We start from the raw sequence: 21,401 nt of genomic DNA on the forward strand, positions 1-21,401 counted from the left end.
TCTCTGAGCAGGAGACATCAGAGTGCTGATGCTGTATAGCGCTCATTTATTTTATGACTCACACATCACAGCAGAGACACATTTATCTTAACACTTCTACTATATCCTGGGCAGGACAGACCCCTATCCTGAGACACACAGCACACTAAATCAGGGGATTACCCAAAATAATTACAACATTTTGTCTTTGATTTTTTTTTATTAAGAGCTCATAACTAAATTATGCATTCCTATAACCAGTCTAAATTAGCCCCCAAGAATAAGAACACAAAAGATGACTATAATCCGATATATCACTGATTCACACACTTTTTCTGTGCACCTGTAGGTTAAACTGTAGATTACAGTTAACCTCCATGCCTTGGGTACGTTTACAGGGATTTTTTTTATTAAAAACACGCATGACAGTGTTATTTACTATCCCTCCGGTTCATATTTAGACCATTATTGTCTGAGTTGTTCTAAGATTAAAATAGATTGCAGAAACATTAACGGGTACAGAGGAAAACGCTTTGTGTCCCTAACGTGACACCGGTTGTCTAGCAACACAGCGTCAACCTTCTTTCCCCAAACACCTACAGGCTTCCTCTGGCTAGCTGCCATGCTAACTCTTTATCTTTTCGCTTTCATTTAGTTTGAAAGAACAGGTAAGCCTGGTGGATACTCGAGACACTGATCTTTGTATTTGATCATAAATAAGCTGCTAAATATTCGGATGGCTGTCAGGTTAGCAATGTTGTTAAGCTAGCAGAGGTACTGTCATAATTGCGGTTGTGCAGCGTTGAAATGCCAACACTGCGATGTGTAAATACAATGAAGTAAGTTATTGTTATAATGTATGTGCTTTCTAAGTCGGCAGGATGGGAAAGAAAGGGAAGAAGGAGATTGAAAGTCCCCCGAAGGACACGGTAAGATAAAAAAAATGTATTAAAAGTGTCCTGATCCTTAACTTTTGGAAAACGTTGCTAGCGTGTTCGTAAATTGAGTTAATTGTGCAGGGAAACAGGTTTCCACAGCCACTTTGCTGACTGTTCTTCTGTTATACATAAAGATAACCAGGAATGAATAAATAAAGTACACATACCTCTTTTTGTTTAGTTTGAACCTGTTCTTGTTGAGGGCAAGACCCCAGAAACAATAGTGCTGCTTCTGAGCTCCACAGAGGAGGATATTCTCGTCAAAGCCTGTGAGGCAATCCACACTTTTGCTGAAAAAGGTATTGTGAGCTGCCACAATAGATTGTCTTTAAGAGTCCTGCTATTGGAAATCACAACGTTTTTTTTTCTTTGCGTGTACTGGGGAAAATAACGAGTCTGTCCACCATTAAAGGTAATTCTTAAACCTAACAGAAACAGCCAACAAATATAATTAATTCATTTGAAATAAATGTCTTTGTACACTATTATAAAATGTATTTTCCCATTTTAGCTTTAATTCCCACTTTTACTTTTTTAAATTCAATTTCATTTTTTCAGGTTTTCATTTGTTACCTAAGTGATGTATTATTAATACCCACAGGCACCAAAGCCTGAGTGTCACTGTGCGTTATTTACATGTCACTGTCTCCCCCTGTTGTTAGGAGATGAGAACAAGGTCTCTCTGCTGGGACTTGGGGCATTGGAGCCTCTATGCCAGCTCATCACTCACAACAACAAGCTAGTCAGACGCAACGCCTTCATAGCCTTGGGTGTTATGTCCATTCACAGTGAGTCACTTGCAAAACCAATGCAGATTTGCATCCTTACTCAGCTAGAGAGCTGCTAATTGGTAAAAGAATTCAATATTTGGTTGATTTGCAGTTGTTAATTACTTGCTTGCTCTGTTTCTTTTTTGATGGAAGGTGATGTAAAGAATGTTCTGAAAAAAATGGATGCAATTCCTTCAATCATTGACAAGCTGTCACTTGAAGGTGAGTAATTTGGACTGAAAGTTGATATTTACTGTGCAATAGCTGCAAAAACAAAAGAAAAGATGAAAATTAACAAGCAATGCATTTTATCTCCTTTTTAGAAGATATAGTTGTCCATGAGTTTGCAACACTTTGTCTGGCTGTCCTGTCAGTGGATTTTGTCTGTAAGGTCCAGATTTCTGACAACAAGGGTCTGCCACCTTTGATCCAGCTACTCTCCAGCCCAGATCCTGATGTTAAGAAGAACTCTTTGGAGATAATTTTCAACCTGGTTCAGGTAACTTTAAGCCTGGAAGAGATTATAAAGCATGCCGTCTCCCCATTTAAGACACGTTTCATTTAAGTTTACTGAAAACACAGTAATCAGAATACTACTGCCACATCGTCAACATCATCTTTAGTTTGGTAATTTGTTTTCCTTTTTTCTTGTTAACTTTGCTGAATTTTGAATAAAAAGGACTATCAGAGTCGTGTGGCTGTACATGAGCTCGGTGGGATCCCTCCTCTACTGGAACTGCTGAAGTCAGACTTCCCTGTCATTCAGCATCTGGTTTTAAGGATTCTCCAAAATGTAACTATTGATGAAGATTCTCGCAACACCTTCAGGGAAGAGCAAGGATTTGAAAAACTGATGGATATCCTCAGTAACATTGTATGTGTGTGTAATGGCTTTTGTTTTAGCACCAATATTAGAAAATGTTTCCCATTAAATTCCCACTTGTTTTAGACCTTTTATTCAATTCAAAGACCTTGACATTATTTACACTCTAACATTTTATGTCCTGCAGGAATTCAGTGACCTACATGCTGAGGCCCTACAGGTTGTTGCTAACTGTTTGAGTGACAGCGAGAGTTTACATCTGATCCAAGAGGATGGAGGACTGACAAAGCTTATGGAGTTCATTCTCAACCCAAGCACGCCTGAGATCCAGTCCAGTGCTGTGAAATGCATCACCAGGGTTGCTCAGAGCTGTGAGAATAATTATGTTATTCAGAATTCCCAACAATGAGGGTATAAATACCTCACCCTTCAGCTACATGTGTGTGTTTTATCTGTGTTTCAGCTGAGAATCGTGGACTCCTCCACAAACAGAACATAGAGAAGGTTCTGGTAGAGCTTCTGTCTGTGTGTGATGTCAGTGTGCAGACATCTACATGCCAGGCTGTGTTTGCCATGAGTTTTCATCATGCGAGCAAAGACAGTTTAAGAGACATGGGTACTGCTCATTAACACAACTGCAATCAACATCAACAACAAATTTGCATTTAAATTTGTTTGTGACTTGTATTTCTGTGTTTTAGGAGCTATCCCTGCAGTTGTACAGCTGTTGAATGATGAGAGTTTGATTCTGAGAGAGGCAGCAACACAAGCCCTCTGTAGCCTCACAGATAGCAACACACTCAATGCCCGGTAAGTGTTGCACAACCTGAGTGTATTTTTATTTCAACAGAGAGTTATAGCTTGAGAGTCATTAAAATGGATTAGTTCAGAATATTTAAGAACAAATGACCCAAAATGTTTATATATGTATCAAGAGTAATCTCAATTCACAAATTCTGGATTAAATTGTATTTTGATACGTGAATGAGACCACATTTTTTGTGGAGTTTGTGGTCAGAGGATTGCTGACCAATCAGATATTAGCAGGCTTATGGGGATGCAGAAAAAAGCTTGTGTGGTGAAATTTAAAGCCAACAGAGCACAATTTTCTGTAATATGACAGTGATTCATGAAACAGATATTTGCATGAAATTGCAGCCAACAAACCTCTCTGTATAGATAATAAAGAGCATTGGTTCAAGCTTAAATGTCCAGAAAAATGTCTTAGTTCTATATTTTAAAAGACAAAAATGATGCATGAATTGTCTGTTAAGACTAAAAAAAATCCTGCAATAGAATAAAAAATTGCTTGAGTTTCATGAATTGAGACATTATTCTAATTTAAAGAAACTAGAAAAACTTTTATTTTTAGATATTTGATATTTTCGAAGCAATCCAGGCAAAGTTTTGTAGATTAAGACATAATGAGACATCTTTTCTGGACATGTCAGGTGAATGTCGCTTGTATGATACATACTGTTTTAGCAGGTGAGCACTGTTTCCACAGAGTGATACCACATCAGTTGCAACCAGATCACAAGACTATTGGTTTTAATTTAATGCTGTTATACACACAATTAATACAACTGAAGTTCGCCAAAAAGGGGGCTTACTATTTACAATGAAGCTAAGACTTCACAAAGAGGGTTTACTATTTACAATGAAGCTAAGACTCACCTGAAAAAGATGAGAGGATCAGGCAGAACTTTGAAGATGTAATGGTAAAAGAAAACACAAAATATTTTGCATTTTACTTTTGATCCTAACATCCCCTCTGTCTCCGTGCTCTTCTTCAGTGCAGTATATGAGGCAGGAGGCCATGAGCTCCTTGTCCAGCAGCTCAGTGGAAGCAGTCCGAGAATGGTGGCCAATTCTGTGGCCACGCTTGCCAACATGGCAGAACAGGAGGTCATTCGCTGCAGCATCTTGTCACATGGCACTGTACAAGCTCTGGCAGAGTTATTGAAATCCACGAATACACAGGTCCTGGTTAACACCACACACTGCTTAGCAGAGCTAACCTGTGACACAGAGGCCCGGGCACAGGTAAGTTTATAGTAACTGTCCAGGGAGATGCATGAATTTAAATTGTGAAAAATTTGCAGAATTATTTTTCTTTATTTTTTAAACCCATGAGAATTCTCTAAATTATTCACATCCTTACCTTTCCTAAACAGCTTCATAGAGCTGGAGGCCTTCAACCATTAGTCAATTTGCTGCACACCCATCACAGGGACTTGCTGCATAATGCATGCATGGTTGTCAGTGTCTGTGCCAGTGATCGGACCATATCTGTGGAGATGTGCAAATTTGGGTGAGAGACTGAATTTTAACACAAAAATAAGTAAAGTCATGAAATATTCAAATAGACCAGCATTGTCCAGTGGTGCAGAATAAAAGTTAAGTGTCGTGCGTTGCTGCCAACTCAGTGTTTTCTCCTTAACAGCCAGTAGATGGCAGTATAGGACAGTTCAGTGATTAACTGCACAAGGCATGCTGCTGAATCTTGAACATGTGTACGAGTCTGTTAGTTCTCGTATAATTTTACTTATCATTAACATCTGATAATATGTGTTCTCTTATTTTGTGCCATAGAGCTCTGGAAATTCTTCAGGAAATCAACAAATCTGTTAACCGCCGGAGCAGTTTTAGTGAGTTGGCAATGATCAGCTTGCTTAACTCTAACTTGTCGGTTAAATACAGCCTGACAGGGTTTTTAACATCCACTGACAATATCAGTGAGGGCTTCTATGATGCTGGGAAGGTATGTATATCAACAGGGAAAGAGTCAAACCGAAAGACATGCACGCAATTCATTATCAGAAGCTTCAACTTGAACCTTTTCCCCATCTTTTAGGCATGTGCAGGTCAGAGGATTCTGACTTTAGAGGAGCTGTCTGAGCAGCCTGTGAACCAGCATCGCCCAGTCATTTTTATTAACACTGCAACATCAGCGGAGTATGTTTCATGACTGTTTTGCAAGTTATTATTTTTGGAAACATCTTGAGAAATTGAAGGGAAAAGCTAATAAGTATTTACGCAACTCCCCACACTGTCTTTTGCTCCTTACTCTCCAAGTCAAGTGAGGCACTCGGAAAAACTAACCAAGCAACAAGTGTTGAAGCCAAAATGCAAAAATAAGACTTGGCAGACTTCCTACACTACCAGGCAGCGAGTATTGTGCCTGTTACTACCACCCCCCTTGTTTACTCCAATCCAGTCCTCTACTCTCTCTTTTCCCCCCAGATGCCTTCAGTGTGCCCCGTTAGCATGGCCTCACAGGGCAAACTATCCTTTTTTTTAAGATGGCAAACACACTTAGAGTCTTTGTGCTAAAACTGATGGAGTCACACACACGCACCTCTGAATGTGGCAAAAGTGTGATATGCAAACTTAAAATGACGAGCACGTAGGTTACCCGTGAGTTGAGATACACACAAAAAAATCAAATAGTGTGTATTGAAGTTTTCATGACACTCTTCTAATCCCACATGCTTTCAGCATTTTGATTAATTAACATTGCCAGAGAGAGCAGTGCCCCCTCGGGGTGCCTCACATCCAGCCTATTTCCACTAACCCCCCCCTACTCTATTCCTCCTCGATGCACACTAACAGCATATCAGGCATTTTAAAGTAGTGTTTCGTGTCATCTTCTAAGATGAAATGTGACCTGAGATGCCAATGTACAAACACATGCATGTTTCATGTTTTGTCCCTGCTTAAATAGTTTGCACTCACAGCTCTGTTGTAGAACTTTTTTTTTCTTTGTGCTGGCATACTTTTTTTCAGAAATCTGTCATGAGAAGGCATTCAAAAAAACAACACACACAAAGGAAAGACTCTTCTGTTTAACTAAAGCCTTACAAGGCCTAAGGGCCCATGACTGATTGACAGAAGCCATAAAAAGTACATTTATGGAAGTGAAGTATATACTGGGGCCCATTTTTACATATTTTCATGGGGCCACCATGACACACATACCTGTTTGAAGACACTGACTTATATCTCTTTTAATTTATTGCCTTCCTCAGGAAGAAAGAGGAGGATGACAGACAGGTAGAAGAGGCCCAGCCTGAGCCTCTGACAAAAAAAAAGATGATGGATGACGTTTCATTACAGCTACTGGCTAAGAAGGCCAAGGAATCCATCCTACAGCTGAACGATGAGCAAGAGCAGTATGCTGCCTTGGCCAGGTGACAGATTTATGTAGTTGGTGAAAACTGCATGCAGAGGGGAGGGAATTTTCTGATAAATTGTTGGCAAAAATTGTGTTAAAATCTATAGGATTGTGGTTCAGACTTAAAGAACTTATTGTGCAATCCAGTACGCAGAACACCAGCTCGGTCTCAGAGAAATACAAACTGAAGAATAGCATCAAACAAGTTCAGACTTAAGTACTACATTTTCTCCTTGCATGGATTTCTGTCATCAGGCTGGTCAGTTCAGCCATGGGAGGAGCAGTGAAGATGGAAAAGTTGCACGAGTTCCCATGGGTGCTTCACATCAGCAAGCTCAAGTTCAAGTTCCAGTCCAATGTGGTTCCTCTTGGTTTTATCAGAAAGGGAATCTACTGCCATCGGGCACTTCTCTTCAAGGTACGGCATGGTCTCATCTGCTCTTTCTTTACACATACAACCCTTTGTTCAAAACTTTTCTTTCAAATGTGTAACTTGACAGTGTCTGGCGGATTGCATTGGACTGAGCTGCACTCTGGTGCGAGGCGAGTACAACCGGGCGTGGAACGAGGTCATCCTCTTTGATGAGAATCCATCCAGAAACAGAAACTGGTCACAGCCGTGCCGCTACATAGTAGACCTCATGCACCTGCCTGGAAGCCTTCTGAAGGCCAAGAGTCCTGCTGCTGAGCTATACCAGACTATATAAAACAACACTGTAGTATGGCATACTGACTGATAGGGCACTTTAATGAGCTGCTTCACAGATCATTAATACTGATGTGTGTTTTGTGTATGATATTGCATTAAACAATCAGATGACACTGGGCTGTATGGCTGAATTGATTTTCCCTGAACTACTTTTATTTACAACAGTCCCGGGCTGCAGTCGCTTTAATTTTTTTTTTTTCCAGTAAGATTTTGTGGATACCAAAAAATGAAAGGTTAATGTTGAACTGCTCAACCATGAACAGGTTTTGTGGAAGAAATACAGAAACTGAACCAGATCCTAATGGGAATATATGTAGCTAAATTTCTCCTGAGTCTGAGCTGTTATATTGTGAATATTTTCACACCACACTGTAACATAAGAAGGGGTTCTGTGTAGAATAAAGGTGAAAGAGAACTTCGTTTAAAAATATTTTTGTTTTCTGACATTCAAATAAATTTGTGACAAAGATCTATACTGAAAAAGACCTTTAGCACACTGCAAATACTGAAATTTGAGCCAGTATTTAAGGTTTGTACGACAGTAAAATTGGTCTAATAAGACTGAATATGAGCCACATTTATCTGACAAATACAGAAAAATGGTTCATTTCATTAAAGTTAAAAGACAAAAATTATGCCTAAATTGGTTGAAAAGAAAAAAAACGTGATTTAGGGACAAGAAAAAACTGCATGTTAAGTTTCTTGAAATAAGAATTATGTCTTTATATAAGAAACTAAACAAAAATAATAATAATATAATTTTTACAAGAGCAAAAAAAGTCATACATTATTAAAAATGTGATTTTATGCAGTAGTTGATTTTTTTTTTTCAAATGTTAGACTCAGCCGATTCCATCTGTGGTAGTAAAATTTGTATTGCTTTACTTTCTTTTTTGCAAAAATGGAGTGACCAAAAAGACATAAATCTCGGGGTTAAAAAAAAGAAGTTTTAATCGCTTGAAACCTACCCAAGTAATAATTGAGTAGGATTACTGTGAATAACATTGTTCCTCAATGTCGCATTTCTGTCAGTTAGGGTTCCCACAACCCCAGTACGTTTAAACGCTCTGGTTATTTCTCGCTGTCGCAAAGAAAATCAACAAAAGGTCACAGAATCACCATGATTCTTTCCTTCAAACAAACTTTCCTACTTTAAGCTGCTCCTCCCATGCTATGTCCTGTGCACATATCCGGCAATAAAACGTTGTGAAGCCCAGTCGACTTTGAACTACATATCTGGAGGAGTGATATTTTTGACCGGGTCACCCAGCGAGCAGCCTGCCTCAGCCGGGGGAGGACCAGAGCGAACCCGCCGCAGCGTGAACAATCCGACCCATCGAGCAGCACTTAGCTTCCTGTGATGTGTACACTTGACTCCAGACACTCTTGACTCCACAGCAGAGAACATGTCTCGTTTCGCTGCTCGTCGACTTTTCGTGTTAGTTTCTCAGCACGCTGCTGCCAGATCCACAGTGATACCGAGGAGGATCCCTGTATTCATCCGCCCTGTGAGCACATCTCAAGGTACTGAGGACCTCTCAGTTAACTTTATGTCGGTTACTACTTCATAACTCTGTTTGGTATTAGTCTGCTGACTCCAGCAGGTGCACCATGCTGCATTGTTATGAGTATTGGTTCTTACATTTCAACTTGTTGTAAAGTATCTACCAGGATACTATCAGCTTTAAGTTATTGTTGAATATGTGGTATCAACAGAAGAAGAAATTTTGACTGGGGTGAAGTTAAGATAAGGTTTAAATAACTGAACAATCCTTATAGGAAATCGTTGGTTAATATGGTATTATGACAGTTATATGTATGAATATAAGCCTAAAATCTTAGCAAATGTTAATGTCTTGAAATTATGAAATAGGAAATTTTTTGGACTTGAATGGCTCATAGTAAGTCTAAAAAGACATTACATAAAATACATACATACATACATACATGAAAATTACATAAGTAATTGCTTAGATTTCAGTTTTTGCAGTGTACGTCTCAAACAAATGTAGATGGTCTTTATAATTTCAGTGTAACATCTGTTCTGTGCAGGTCTGCAGTCCCTCACCCGTTACAATAAGACCACAGACTGGCATAAGAAACTGACCCCAGAGCAATATGTCGTCACCAGAGAGAAGGGGACGGAGGAGGTGAGACTGTATTCTCCATATGCACATCACTACAGTTAAGTGTGTCAGACCACCATGATTTGACCCACATGTTATAACATAAACTGCAGCAAAGGTGGACTTTGCCCAGCACTGTATTGTTGTACCAGAGTCAGGGTCAAGCAGTCCAGATATGAACTTACAGTAATGAGCTTAACTAATCATTAGCTGAAGGACAAAGACAACAACAATTATCACTGCTGTGTTTTTGTTCTAACACTGTGTGTTATAGCCTTTTAGTGGGATCTACCTGAACCATTATGAGGTGGGGATGTATCACTGTGTCTGCTGTGACTCTCCACTCTTCAGGTAACACTTCAAAGAAAGGTGTTAAAGGAATAATAACACATGCACTGAACAAACCAACACTGTTATTAAATACATGTTAAAGTGACTATTTTTTCACTATTTTTTTCTGGTAAAACCTAACAGCAAAGAGGACAATGAAAAAGAAGTTCTTTTTCAAAATTATTTTTTGTTTGTGAAATGATAAAAAAAACAGGTTAGCTGTATATTATTTAATGAGAGTTTATCCTTTTAGTTCAGAGGCTAAGTATGACTCTGGGACCGGCTGGCCTGCATTCAAAGAGGCTCATGGGACATGGGAGAGGGACGAAAGCCACGCCTCCATCATTCGTCGCCCGGACAACAGCCTGGGAACTGCTAGCACAGAGGTCCTTTGTAAAAATGTGAGTCTCAACTTTTAGGCCAAAGTTCACGTTCAATCCATACAGTTTTTCTTGTTAATATCAATGTCTGCAGTGTACACTTTTGCAATCAAAAGTTGCTGTAAAGATCTGAAAGACTTAACTGTTCTTAACTTCAGCATTTGTTTGATACAGTGTGATGCCCACCTGGGTCATGTGTTTGAAGACGGACCAGATCCAACAGGTCAGCGCTTCTGCATCAACAGCGTGGGGCTCATATTTAAACCCAGGGAAAACCACAAAGCTGAGATGCCTGAGGAGAAGTGAGGAATTACATGGACATTATAAAACAACTGAAAACATCTTTACTGTATATTTGAAAATACACCTTTGGCTTTCATTTTTTCATTTTTGGCAAATTTTGAGCTGAAAATTTTGTGTGAGAATTTTGATCTTAGATGTAGTTTGGTATGTCATCACAGTGCTGAACCTCCCGATGTTACAAATAATCCATTTAGCATTTTTAATTTGCTTGGCTAATTTTGAAGTAAGAAATGTCAAACTACACTGAGTTGTAAAGTTTATATACTGTATGTTTTAATTTATGTTCAATCGATGACGTGAAACCAAGAGGACCCAGTCTTTTGAGCAGTCCAGGTTTCAAAACACTGGAAGAAAACTGGGATTGCTACATTGTGTATTTTTCAGTTCGAAGCCTTTTGTTAAGAACAGATTTGACTCAACTGACTCATAACTCATCAATAAATGATAACGATAGTGTTCCTCTGAATTTGTGTTTTTCTTCACTGATGTTATGAAGATATTTAGTCAATACTTAATGACAGTTTATGGCTGTTTGCATGCAGCAGATCTGTAGTGTTGCCTTATCAATGCCAGTAAACCAAGTTAATATTTAACACAGAACGGGCCATCCTCTGTTTCACAATGTTTGTCTCCTGATCCCTTTTTTGTTTATCTACCTCTTCTGTGTCTCTTTTGGGCTGAGTGAGGCAGATTGGGTAAGGAGAATAGTTGAGAATTATAGACAGGGTAAAGGCAGGCACCTGACGAGTCCAACAGAAGGAGACAACCCATCTGATAGTGTGTAGTGGTTTGGCAGTAGAGCAGTAATTTGCGCTATAATGGCTGGAGTATGGCGTTGGATGCTGGCAGTGTTAGCATTGATGTGTGTGTGTTTGTGGAGCTACACTGAGGCTGTAGGTGGGGCTGTGAGACGGCCAAGACCCCAAAGACGACCTCGTAAGAAGCCAAAGGTTGAGCCCATTGATGTCACCCCTCCTGCAGAGAACATTGACATGGAGAGGGTAAGATACTGGATACTGGAGCACGCTTGTTACCATGTGCCTGTGTCATCTCTGTAATATCTTAATGAATGTGTATGAAGTTGTGCGAAATCCCAAAATTTAAGAGATTTGCCTTTTCTGCTGATAACCATGTACCACCAATCCAGTTCCAGAGCCAGTGCCTGATCAAGCACCAGTTCTTTGTTTTTCAACCACCAAAAGAAGCACATCAGGAGCTAATTCAGCTTTATTCATTTTCATTGACTATTCAACATTTAGATTTTTATGTCATCTATCTATCTATCTATCTATCTATCTATCTATCTATCTATCTATCTATCTATCTATCTATCTATCTATCTATCTATCTATCTATCTATCTATCTATCTATCTATCTATCTATCTATCGGGCCATTTTTGAAGTGAGACTCAAAGGTCTCATTTTGTTATGTTGACCCTTCTGGGCCAGATGTGTGCAGCTCCAGCCTGAGTGTACCACATCAAACAGTTCAATGTACTGTTAACCCACTACCTGTTTGATGCTGCTCTGTCTTGTTTGTGTCATAAAACCAGGATCAATCATAACATTTCCCCAACCTCAGTTAATGCAGCTTCACATTGTAATTGTTGTAGAATGGTACAGAACATAGCAACACAGACACATCATAAAGGAAAAAACATAACTGAGCTAAATTATTAAATTGTGCCTTATAGCATTACATGTGTTATGCAGCCTTTTGTGTAGTAAGTCAACAGTTGTAATAGCAATACAGCTTAAAAGTAACATACTAAAAATAAACATTGAGTTTTTTTTTATCACTGTAAATCCAAACTGCAAATCAAACAAATGAAAGAGAAAAAAAGTCATGAGAAGGAAGAAGCTAAGAGCTAAAGAAAATTCCAATGTAACCTTTATATTTTCTAGTCAAAGAAAATGTTTGAGCAATCTTCTGTTGTGCAAGATCCTGAAATATCTAAACATGTTATTATGCTGGGAGTGGACAATTGTGGGGGCTCATACGCTGATGTAATTGTCTATCTGGTGGGTTTGGAAATAAAGGAGATTTCCTCTTTAATAGAGTGTGAAGACAACAAGCAGATGTATCAAGTAACACTATTGCTACATTTCTCTTAAAACAAAACCTGAAGGACAGGGACTGTGGTGTGGGGAACTAGCCAAAACAGCACTTGATATGAAAAACCCTTTGTGTTATGAAAGATTTATAGAAAGAGACTCTCAGACATCCACTAACTCTATCAAAAGATAGACAAACAAATAAACTGGGCCCAACACACACACACAAAAAAAACTGTGAGTCTATGATAAATAAAAGAAAAATAATTGTGAAATAGAAACTTAGGTACTCAAACTTTGTTTGATTGTGGGCAAAGAAAACCAAGTGATGGTGTTGATCTCCTAAAAGCAAAAACCTGAATCTAATAGAAGGGATTATGAATCACCTGAAAGATGAAAAATGTATCAGTGATTGTAGGAACTTTTATTTTAAGGAGGCAATCTGACTTAGACGAACATCTCTAAGTCACTTTTTTCTATTTGTATCTATTATCTCTTCAGGTACTTTATTTGATACATTTTTCTGCTTCATATCCTGCAGATGACAGGAAGGTGGTACCTCTTAAACACTGCCTCCAAATGCTCATTCCTGATGAACCATGGCACCAAGGTGGAGGCCACAGTCATGACCCTCACTGCCGCTGACCAACAACTGTCTGTCAGCACCAAAACACGTCAGTAAGTTGAGATGTTTGACTCTGCAGTACTTAGATTTATCAGCAGAGGGGGCAGTTACACTGTGACTTTCTCTTTTAGTGCCCTTGCTTCATCTTAAACCACATGTGTTTGGTTTTGTTTTCCTCAAAAACAGGAAGGAGGAGGTAGGATCAGTTCATCCAGACAGCTTATTCCAAATATTTTCAGGTCATCTTGACCCGGACTTAACAGAATCACAGGGAGCACATTGCACAAGAAGAAGAAAATATCCGTGGGGCTGTTTTGGGGACGTTCCAAGAAACCTTTGTTGTGATTTTAAGGTTACAAACACAGTTTGAGGATACAGTCTTATTGGTTCTTTTCTTAAGCTACCCCAATCTTAGGCCTTGGGCTGAGACATCTGGTTGAGTTACATAACAATATGTAAAAAAGGTTTATAATTATAGTCAAATAAAATTTGATGTTATAAAACGGTGAACTCTCTCCTCTTCTCAGTAATCACCAGTGTTGGGAGATTTTACAGGTCTACCATCTCTCCACCCCAGGCAAGATGACTCTCAAAGGTTAGTGTCCCTCAGTTTTCATATCTGATGACTTGTAAGCAGGATTCTTTACTCAGCCGAGGTCTTTTTCGTCTCCCTTAGGAACTCGTCCTGAGCTCAACACTGAAATTGTGATTGGGGATACGGACTATGACAACTACGCCGTCATGTATTACCATAAACAGGGCAAGATCACAATGAAGCTGTATGGTGGGTCCCCCAGACATACGACTTCACTTCAGTTTTCAATTTCACGACCTTAAGTAGAGTTTTACTTCTATTCATGTGAAACTTTGGTAAACAGACTGCCATGATTGCTTTTCAATGCTTTTTTTTTTTTTGCTCTGCATGCAGGAAGATCTGTCGACGACCTGTCAGAGCCAGTGTTGACAAAGTTTGAGCAGCTTGCTGAAAAACAAAATTTTGGATTGGCTTATCACTTCCCCTTCCCTACTTACAGTACGTTCATCACCTGCAAACATCTTAAACATAACATGAAACAATCATTGACAACAGCATCAGAAAAGTTAGGCTGAGCAACTTGATGGTTGTATACATTTAAGGTGTATGGAAAGAGTTAAAATATAATTATGAACTACTTCTGGCTTTTCTGCTCTTTTAAAGAGTGTTATTTTTCCACTTTGTAGGTCACTGTGGTGACGTGGACCAGGATCATGTGATCAGTGAGTAAAATAAAACACTGTAGGAAGCATTTTTCTTAAAAGAGAAAATCTTTGAGAATTATCAGACAGATATAAACAGAGGAAATGCAACTTGTCCAATTTCAAGGTAACCCTTCTGTTTCTTTTTTTACAAGTTCCTTAAAAGAGAGTTCCCCCTAATCAATGCACTCTTTCATGGATGACAACTCAGGATCATCAGTGCAAGAAATCATTTGGCAAACGTCTTATTAAAAAAGAGATGATAAAACAAAGTGTTGATGTCCTTAGGGAAAAATAAAAAGGCCAAAGAAGAAGTGATGTTTGAATTCTTTGATTTAGAAAACACACACCAAACAACACTTGAGCTAAGACTATCGATGTGCAAGCATAGTAAAAAAGCTCCAAGTAACTGTGTTTGATTACATAATGCTGTAACTGTAACTTTGAAGAGGGGGAATTATGCTCTTTTTAGGCATTAAACTGTTCATCTGGAACCCTAGAAGTAACTCTGGATGATTTACAGCCAAAATTTTCTCACCCTGGTGTTTTAGAAAACCCTTATTTCAGGATAAAACCCTTTGTGTTAGCTGCTGTCTCTTTAAGCCCCCACCCCCTACAGTCAGAGTTATGGGCAGACCTTGGTGTTTGAGGCCAACCCCTTCAACCGGTCATGAAGAAACCCTTATGTGATGACCTCATCATTTTAGCAAGTTTCGTGAGGATACTGTGACCGTTTCTTGCCATTTTTGAATATTAATTTTCAGCAGGTAAAGAGCAGTGCATTCTTAATTTGGTGCACCAAACATACTCAAACGTGTGGCTCAATTCCGCCCCCATAGGGCCTGAATTTCCCCCAGGGCTGAATTCACATTGATGATTTGTTATATGTTAAATATCTATCAGTTCTCACTTAAAATTATTGTGATGTTTTAGATTTTAATGGTTGGTTTAGTTAGTGTTGATATGTTTCTGCTGAAAAACAAAGAGAGATGATGAAATGCTACAGTTACAGTGACCGAATCAATGATTTCAACAAGACATCTTTACAAGTGAGATTTATCATTTACCAGCAACAGCATGTGTATGATTAATAGCTTACCACCATAGTTTTACTGTTGGTTGTTGGATTATATTTTTGTATTGATTGATAATGACCTCAAAATACCTTCTGGAGTTTCAGAAACTTTGGTATTGTGCATGAACTTTAGGAAAAGTACAGCAAATATGGATTTGGTGAGGACACCAAAGCCTTGCTCCAGGGAGAGAGAGAAAGAGAGCAGAGAAAGCTCTCTTGGGAAAAAAACTGACCTCTTTTGACCCTTCACAAAATCTTCCACATTTTCTTCTGTGGACTGTGCATGTGTGAGATGCAACTTGTGTAACAATCATTACTGAAACGTGGTCAAAAACATGTTATCTAATCTCCAAAGCATGAAAACAGCAGCCCTGCCTCTTTGTAATTAAATTTATTACCTTTTATTTTTACAGACTGTGTTCCCACATGCTGAAGAAGCAGACGGATCCAGGCCTGCGGTGTTAGGAAACTCTCACGTGAACAACTGAATACTAATAATTTTAAAACGTGAACAACAGCAGAGAAGATGATGCAGAACTGCTGCAAGGTCTTTACAATGTTAAAATGTTACCATTTCGATTTAAATAAAAGACAATATATAAATGAGTTAATGATGTTTAAATGAAATGTTTTATTTTGTTTTTAAACAGTTGTAATTCTGGGGTTTTGACTGATAATATGCTGATATTGACTACAAACATGCTTTTCTGGGCAGGACTGAGTGTAATTTATGCTTTTTTCCTCGTTCCTCTTTAGTTGTTCAACTGGTAATTGTTGGAAGTAACTGATAATATACTCCACTTACTGCAATTGAAGGGCTTTTCTAAAGTAGTTAAAGTCAGATACTTTTACTTCCATCTCAGGTTTTTTTATCTGGTGGTTATTATACTTTTCTACATACTACTTCTACTGGTTACAAAAAGGGTACATCTTCCACCTAGTGATTGTCATTATCATCATTAAACGTTACTTAAAACCTTGTTTTTAACCTTGTATAACAAATGAAAATGAAACTTTTCAGAAAAAAAGAGGACTTGAATACAACACATCCAAATGATATCTTCAAATCACCACAACAACAATCGGACGTGAGAAACATTTCTATGATGAGCATTAATTTTTAAAAGTTTGACCACAGCCCATCTGGAATGGCTGTAAAGCCAGATTTTTTAACCTATACTGCAGCCAGCCAACAGGGGGAGCAGTTTTTGAGGAGACCTCACTTCAAGCGGAGCAAGCGGACCATATTTTTTTTTTTACAGTCTTTGGTGTGAACTAGTGTAAAGGAGAGGAAAAACATGCTTGCTCATGCTGAAATCACAACAAATACTTTTTCAAGTTTTTCCCTCCCACAGCGTGTCAACTTGTCACTGAAACATAGATTTTACAAGGCTGACATGTCTTTCACTGACAGTGTAACTTTGATTTTGCTTCAACAGTTAGCATAAGAAGATATTTTTTGACATTACTTGGAGCTTATCATTAAAAGTTGGGGTCAGCTGGTCAATTTCATGTTTTCCATGAAACTTATTAAATTCCAACAGTGCAAAATGTAATTTCATGCAATATTTCAACTGGTCTTAAATTTTGAACAGGTGTGTATATTCTTCAGATATATTATTGAAGCACCTCCAAAAAAATGGATTGGCTTTCAACCTGTTCTTTCCAACAACAAATTCATTTTGACACGAATGCCTTCTTTGTTTTGCCTTTTGCATTAAAATAGGCTTTACTTTATGTATGACCTTTATTACCATTTCCTTGAAATATATCGAATGATTCAAAGAAAAGCACTGAAGCATTCGAGAAACAATCACTGTGTGTCTGTGCATTCAGGGAGTGTGTGAGGACACAGGAGGGGGGTTAGGGGCTGGAGTTAATGCAGATCAGATGTGGAGCCCTGTAGGGGTTAGGAGAGTTCTGTTACAAAACTAGGTTACCAAATATGCATCTTAAAGCTGCTGCTGGCTCCACCCAACACCTCTGTCCTGTGAGTTTGTCTGTTACATAACCAGCTGGTCGCAAGTCAGCGCCTGCTCGAACAAAGAAAGCTCTGATAGTCATCAAAATGTGTTAATGAAGAACTAACAGCAAGCACACGTGTATAACACTCACTGCATGTCTTGAAAATTCTCAACACAGAGAGCGTAATTTGTCATGATACACAAAGCTTCAGGCAACACTTTGCGTTGAGCGAGATGATGAAGGCTTGAATTTTATTTTTCTCATTGAATGTGATTTAACAAAGGCCAGAGGACATGATTGTGTTGCAAATTTCGCTTGTTCAATGTTAATATAAAATCAAGGCTCCATAAAGGAAGTGAAGTAACACTCTATCTGTCTTACAACCTGTTATTGTTTTTACACTGCACTTTTTCTACTGCATGGTTGATCTAACTACAAATTTTTTTTAAATGACTTAAGTTAGTCATGAAAGTAATTTTTAAAAGTTTAGTCACAAGTAGAGTTTAGTTCACAAGGGTAATTTCAGACATTTTATAGGAAGCTCCAAAGTTAATGTCTTTGTGTATTCATTTGGAGCTTTCTGTGTGCCATATGGTTAAGTAATCTAAACTGTTACCAAACTGATGTTCTGATAGTCCAAGCATTCATGAGAGAGTGAGTGAGGAGGAAGAAAGGGAGGGGTAGTAAAAGAACCCTATTATGTACCCCTTTCCCCCCTCCACCACCACCACCCCCTCCTCCTCCTCCTCCATCCACACGTGCCAGTTGTGTAACAGCGGTGATTTGCATCACAGTGAGTGAAGACCGTGGAGTTTTTGTAATGCAGAAAACAAGCAATAGCTGAGGGAAAAGGAGGAGGAGAAAGAGGAAGAAGGAGGAGGGATAGGATGGGGGAGTAGAATATAAAGATCCTGCCGTCACCTTTGTTTGCTGCACTCCTTCCTAGAACCTCACACCCAGCTGAAAGATCCAGGAACACTGAAGAGAAGCCATGATGAGCGCACTTCTGAGGATGCTGGCCGCGCTGATGTGCGTGTTGTCCACTTTTGCTGATGTTGCACCTGTAGCAGACTTTGACCTGCAGAAGGTAAGAACAGAGCATCAAATATGAGCCGTCAGAGACACTGATTACCTGTGTACTTAATATAAGAAAAGCAAAAGGATTAAACAGGAGTATGTGTGGTTAGATGACATGTTAGAAACATTCATACAGAGGAAACAAATGAAAGCAGAAATTTGATAATCTACAATTTAAGTACATAAAGATGAACTAAATTTGCCTTTCTTCCAACTTCCAGATGGCAGGCAAGTGGTATCTTGTTGGTTTTGCAACCAATGCTCAGTGGTTTGTGAACCACAAGGCAGGAATGAAGATGGGCACTGCTGTAGTCACACCAACTGAAACTGGAGACATGGACCTCTCATACTCCAACCTTAAGTAAGTGAAGCTCAAATCAAAATATGTATCTTTGCAGGAATAAAATAAACCCACATTGAAAACATAGACTCAAACCATTTCCTGTCCTGTAGTGCTGATGGAACCTGCTGGAGAATGACCCATCTGGCTCAGAAATCAGATACTCCTGGACGTTTCACCTTCCACAGCAAGAGTGAGTACAGCCCCACACATGTTCAATGAGAGACAGACTCATAGAGGTGCAGCTGTCTAATCAGTAATTTTCATTCCCTAGTCTGGAAGAATGACAACGACATGCGTATTGTTGATGTTATGTATGAGGACTATGCTCTGGTCCACACTATCAAGACAAAGGAGGGGGTGTCTGAGGTCCTTAACAAGCTTTACAGTAAGTCCCCGATATTCACACCACAATTTAATGCATATGTTTGTATATTTGACAAAAATTAAACATTCCTGTCTCACTTATGTAGGCCGCACTCCTGTGGTCAGTGATGCCCTGCAGCAGAAGTTCACACAGTTCTCCCTTGGTACTGGTGTCCTCGCAGAAAACATTGCCATACTCCCGGAAAATGGTATGTCATTGACCATATTATTGTGAAAGCATTGATGTTATTCATAAAAAGGTGACCCTTACTCACCTCTTATGTGTTTCTACAGGTGAGTGCCCTGAGGTCTGAGGAGTCTCCTGCTGCTGCCAATCCTCCAATCTGCACAATTGCCAAGGCTTTATCTCAGAACCATCTGAATACCTTTAACAGTGGTGTCTATGACATTTCAAAGCATCTGAGACAATGACGCATGTACTTCAATTCCTGCTGCAAACCAAAGACCAGGCCATTTTCCTAATTCAGACCTCAAGCTCTTACTTGGCGCACTAACTGCTGCACCGGAGCGGAAACTCAAAAGGCTGAGGGTGAAACAAAGGGATGAATATGTGAGACTGTGAATGCTGACTGTTTTTACTTTTTTCATGTCTTTTTGTAACTGTTGATCTCCTTTTTTTGTTTACAACAAGCTCGTAGCCAATAAAAACATTAAACAAATGCTCTTGCGTGGAGAATTTCTTTCTGTATAGAAACGCTAACACAAAACCTGAATATTTAACACCAACTGCGCCAAACACCGCCCCCTAGCGGTTACTTGATCTGCCTCTGGGGATTTTAGGAGATGACATTTTTTGAGAACAAATAGTACTGACATATGCCATCTAATATCTGTTGACTTGTAACGGTTGACAAATATCACAGCATCAAAAACCGAGTGACTTGGACAGCAGGAAAGAGAGACTTCAATAAAAAAACACCTCCCAATCAAAGGTGAATTCTATCACAACACATTTACTTATATTGAAGAGTGATTTTATGATGCTGTAGGCAGAGAATATGACCTACCTGACAGGAAGCTGTGAACATCCTCAAACGTTGTAGATTATTGCCTTGGAAACCCTGATAGGGTCTATAGCCACAAACTCCTCCGTTCTTCGGTCTGCTGGTTGCATCCCACATCCTGAATTTCGGGAATTTGCTTAATGAAGATGTATGAATTAGTCTCGGTCCACCTAATTAGAGCAGCAAACATGAAGCAGTACTTTCCCTTTGAGTAACTATACTTGCGGGCTTTATTCTGTTCTGTTATGAGCGTGTCTCCACCATTGCTAGTCTCAAATTGATGACGTCACGTGGAAAACCCATCAACATCTAACGAAGGGCACCTCTGGTTGACGCTAATGGCTCTGGGACCTCAACCAGTTGCTCCATAGGATACTATGTTAATGGCCCTGACATACCTGGAAAGTCATGGAGCACTACTGGTGAACATACACTGTTCAACAACAACACAAGACACATAAGGTAAAAACAAAGCAAAACACAACAAAACAAGACATTAAAAAACAAATATAGATAGATATATACAAATAAATGACAAATGGATAAATGAATGAATAGTATCTGAATATTCTGTTTACCATGTATAGAGAATTCCTCATTGAAAATTGAAAACCCATATGTACCCATGTCAGACATATTTGTCACCTACGTATTACTCCAATATTCTAACATCTGGGGTACAATAGTCTTAGGTTTCATATTAAGGGGTCACCCTATTTATTTGTCTTTGTAATTATTACCAGTGGACATTATATTTATTACTTAGTAAGGCCAAGTATTAACTTCTGATAACGTTTACAAACACTTAAACAGCACTCAAGAAATGAGGCATTTATTTCTTCCAAATACTGTGGACGTCCTGTTAGTACGCTATGTGTCCACAGGGGGGCAGTCGAGCACAATTTAAACCAAGAAAACATTGACGTTATACTCAATCCCACATGTCAGATTGAAAGAATTTTTAAAGTGACATCCTGATAACAGGAGATTTTATAAATAAAGTGCTCAACCATACACTGCACTAGCTATTGAGAGCTACATAGAGATGAGTGGTTTTAGTTGGTGAAATTCAAACCCCTGGCTTAGTCCCAAGGCATACTA

General features: G+C 39.0%; 4 protein-coding genes and 1 long non-coding RNA gene across 9 annotated transcripts; 4 read left to right on the forward strand and 1 right to left on the reverse strand.

Annotated features, from left to right (window-relative positions):
• Nucleotides 1–547: 547 nt before the first annotated feature.
• armc3 (armadillo repeat containing 3) lies at nucleotides 548–7,645 on the forward strand. Of its 5 annotated transcripts, XM_074693500.1 has the most exons (17): nucleotides 548–647; nucleotides 853–908; nucleotides 1,099–1,216; nucleotides 1,580–1,705; nucleotides 1,841–1,909; nucleotides 2,011–2,186; nucleotides 2,367–2,561; nucleotides 2,698–2,881; nucleotides 2,974–3,126; nucleotides 3,212–3,320; nucleotides 4,307–4,556; nucleotides 4,688–4,824; nucleotides 5,106–5,274; nucleotides 5,368–5,468; nucleotides 6,542–6,703; nucleotides 6,943–7,105; nucleotides 7,188–7,645. In XM_074693500.1, the coding sequence occupies exons 2-17, from the start codon at nucleotides 861–863 to the stop codon at nucleotides 7,392–7,394; spliced, it is 2,367 nt and encodes a 788-aa protein (XP_074549601.1). In that variant the 5' UTR covers nucleotides 548–647; nucleotides 853–860; the 3' UTR covers nucleotides 7,395–7,645. The 5 variants fall into 5 exon arrangements, with proteins under 5 accessions (XP_074549601.1, XP_074549602.1, XP_074549603.1 ...); XM_074693501.1 differs by lacking the exons at nucleotides 5,106–5,274; nucleotides 5,368–5,468; XM_074693502.1 differs by lacking the exons at nucleotides 4,688–4,824; nucleotides 5,106–5,274.
• Nucleotides 4,393–18,539, reverse strand: LOC141807465 (uncharacterized). The gene is made up of 4 exons (XR_012599843.1): nucleotides 18,414–18,539; nucleotides 10,419–10,524; nucleotides 4,675–4,802; nucleotides 4,393–4,531 (listed from the first exon to the last, which is right to left on the reverse strand). It is a non-coding gene; the product is annotated as an uncharacterized LOC141807465 (long non-coding RNA).
• On the forward strand, nucleotides 8,551–11,062 carry msrb2 (methionine sulfoxide reductase B2). The gene is made up of 5 exons (XM_074693506.1): nucleotides 8,551–8,920; nucleotides 9,449–9,546; nucleotides 9,797–9,873; nucleotides 10,106–10,253; nucleotides 10,407–11,062. The coding sequence occupies exons 1-5, from the start codon at nucleotides 8,803–8,805 to the stop codon at nucleotides 10,536–10,538; spliced, it is 573 nt and encodes a 190-aa protein (XP_074549607.1). The 5' UTR covers nucleotides 8,551–8,802; the 3' UTR covers nucleotides 10,539–11,062.
• Nucleotides 11,227–16,112, forward strand: c8g (complement component 8, gamma polypeptide). The gene is made up of 7 exons (XM_074693505.1): nucleotides 11,227–11,536; nucleotides 13,133–13,269; nucleotides 13,744–13,811; nucleotides 13,893–14,000; nucleotides 14,145–14,249; nucleotides 14,438–14,473; nucleotides 15,941–16,112. The coding sequence occupies exons 1-7, from the start codon at nucleotides 11,354–11,356 to the stop codon at nucleotides 15,958–15,960; spliced, it is 657 nt and encodes a 218-aa protein (XP_074549606.1). The 5' UTR covers nucleotides 11,227–11,353; the 3' UTR covers nucleotides 15,961–16,112.
• On the forward strand, nucleotides 18,409–19,956 carry LOC141807463 (lipocalin-like). The gene is made up of 6 exons (XM_074693507.1): nucleotides 18,409–18,579; nucleotides 18,791–18,930; nucleotides 19,023–19,102; nucleotides 19,184–19,297; nucleotides 19,383–19,484; nucleotides 19,570–19,956. The coding sequence occupies exons 1-6, from the start codon at nucleotides 18,484–18,486 to the stop codon at nucleotides 19,587–19,589; spliced, it is 552 nt and encodes a 183-aa protein (XP_074549608.1). The 5' UTR covers nucleotides 18,409–18,483; the 3' UTR covers nucleotides 19,590–19,956.
• Nucleotides 19,957–21,401: the final 1,445 nt, after the last annotated feature.

The sequence above is a fragment of the Halichoeres trimaculatus genome, unplaced genomic scaffold (genome assembly GCF_033239565.1).
Source record: "Halichoeres trimaculatus isolate MK-OKI-2021-1 unplaced genomic scaffold, fHalTri1.1 fHalTri1_scaffold_18, whole genome shotgun sequence".
NCBI classification, from domain to species: domain Eukaryota; kingdom Metazoa; phylum Chordata; class Actinopteri; order Labriformes; family Labridae; genus Halichoeres; species Halichoeres trimaculatus.

Bases quoted from the DNA above. Each gene is read 5' to 3' on its own strand.
- LOC141807463 (XM_074693507.1), top strand. From the start codon at position 18,484: ATGATGAGCGCACTTCTGAGGATGCTGGCCGCGCTGATGTGCGTGTTG. The intron at 18,580-18,790 runs GTAAGAACAGAG...TCCAACTTCCAG, and splicing joins CAGACTTTGACCTGCAGAAG to ATGGCAGGCAAGTGGTATCT. The intron at 18,931-19,022 runs GTAAGTGAAGCT...CCTGTCCTGTAG, and splicing joins CTCTCATACTCCAACCTTAA to TGCTGATGGAACCTGCTGGA.
- msrb2 (XM_074693506.1), top strand. From the start codon at position 8,803: ATGTCTCGTTTCGCTGCTCGTCGACTTTTCGTGTTAGTTTCTCAGCAC. The intron at 8,921-9,448 runs GTACTGAGGACC...TGTTCTGTGCAG, and splicing joins CCCTGTGAGCACATCTCAAG to GTCTGCAGTCCCTCACCCGT. The intron at 10,254-10,406 runs GTGAGTCTCAAC...TGTTTGATACAG, and splicing joins CAGAGGTCCTTTGTAAAAAT to TGTGATGCCCACCTGGGTCA.
- c8g (XM_074693505.1), top strand. From the start codon at position 11,354: ATGGCTGGAGTATGGCGTTGGATGCTGGCAGTGTTAGCATTGATGTGT. The intron at 13,270-13,743 runs GTAAGTTGAGAT...TCCTCTTCTCAG, and splicing joins GTCAGCACCAAAACACGTCA to TAATCACCAGTGTTGGGAGA. The intron at 13,812-13,892 runs GTTAGTGTCCCT...CGTCTCCCTTAG, and splicing joins AGGCAAGATGACTCTCAAAG to GAACTCGTCCTGAGCTCAAC.
- armc3 (XM_074693500.1), top strand. From the start codon at position 861: ATGGGAAAGAAAGGGAAGAAGGAGATTGAAAGTCCCCCGAAGGACACG. The intron at 2,187-2,366 runs GTAACTTTAAGC...TTGAATAAAAAG, and splicing joins TAATTTTCAACCTGGTTCAG to GACTATCAGAGTCGTGTGGC. The intron at 3,321-4,306 runs GTAAGTGTTGCA...GCTCTTCTTCAG, and splicing joins AGCAACACACTCAATGCCCG to TGCAGTATATGAGGCAGGAG.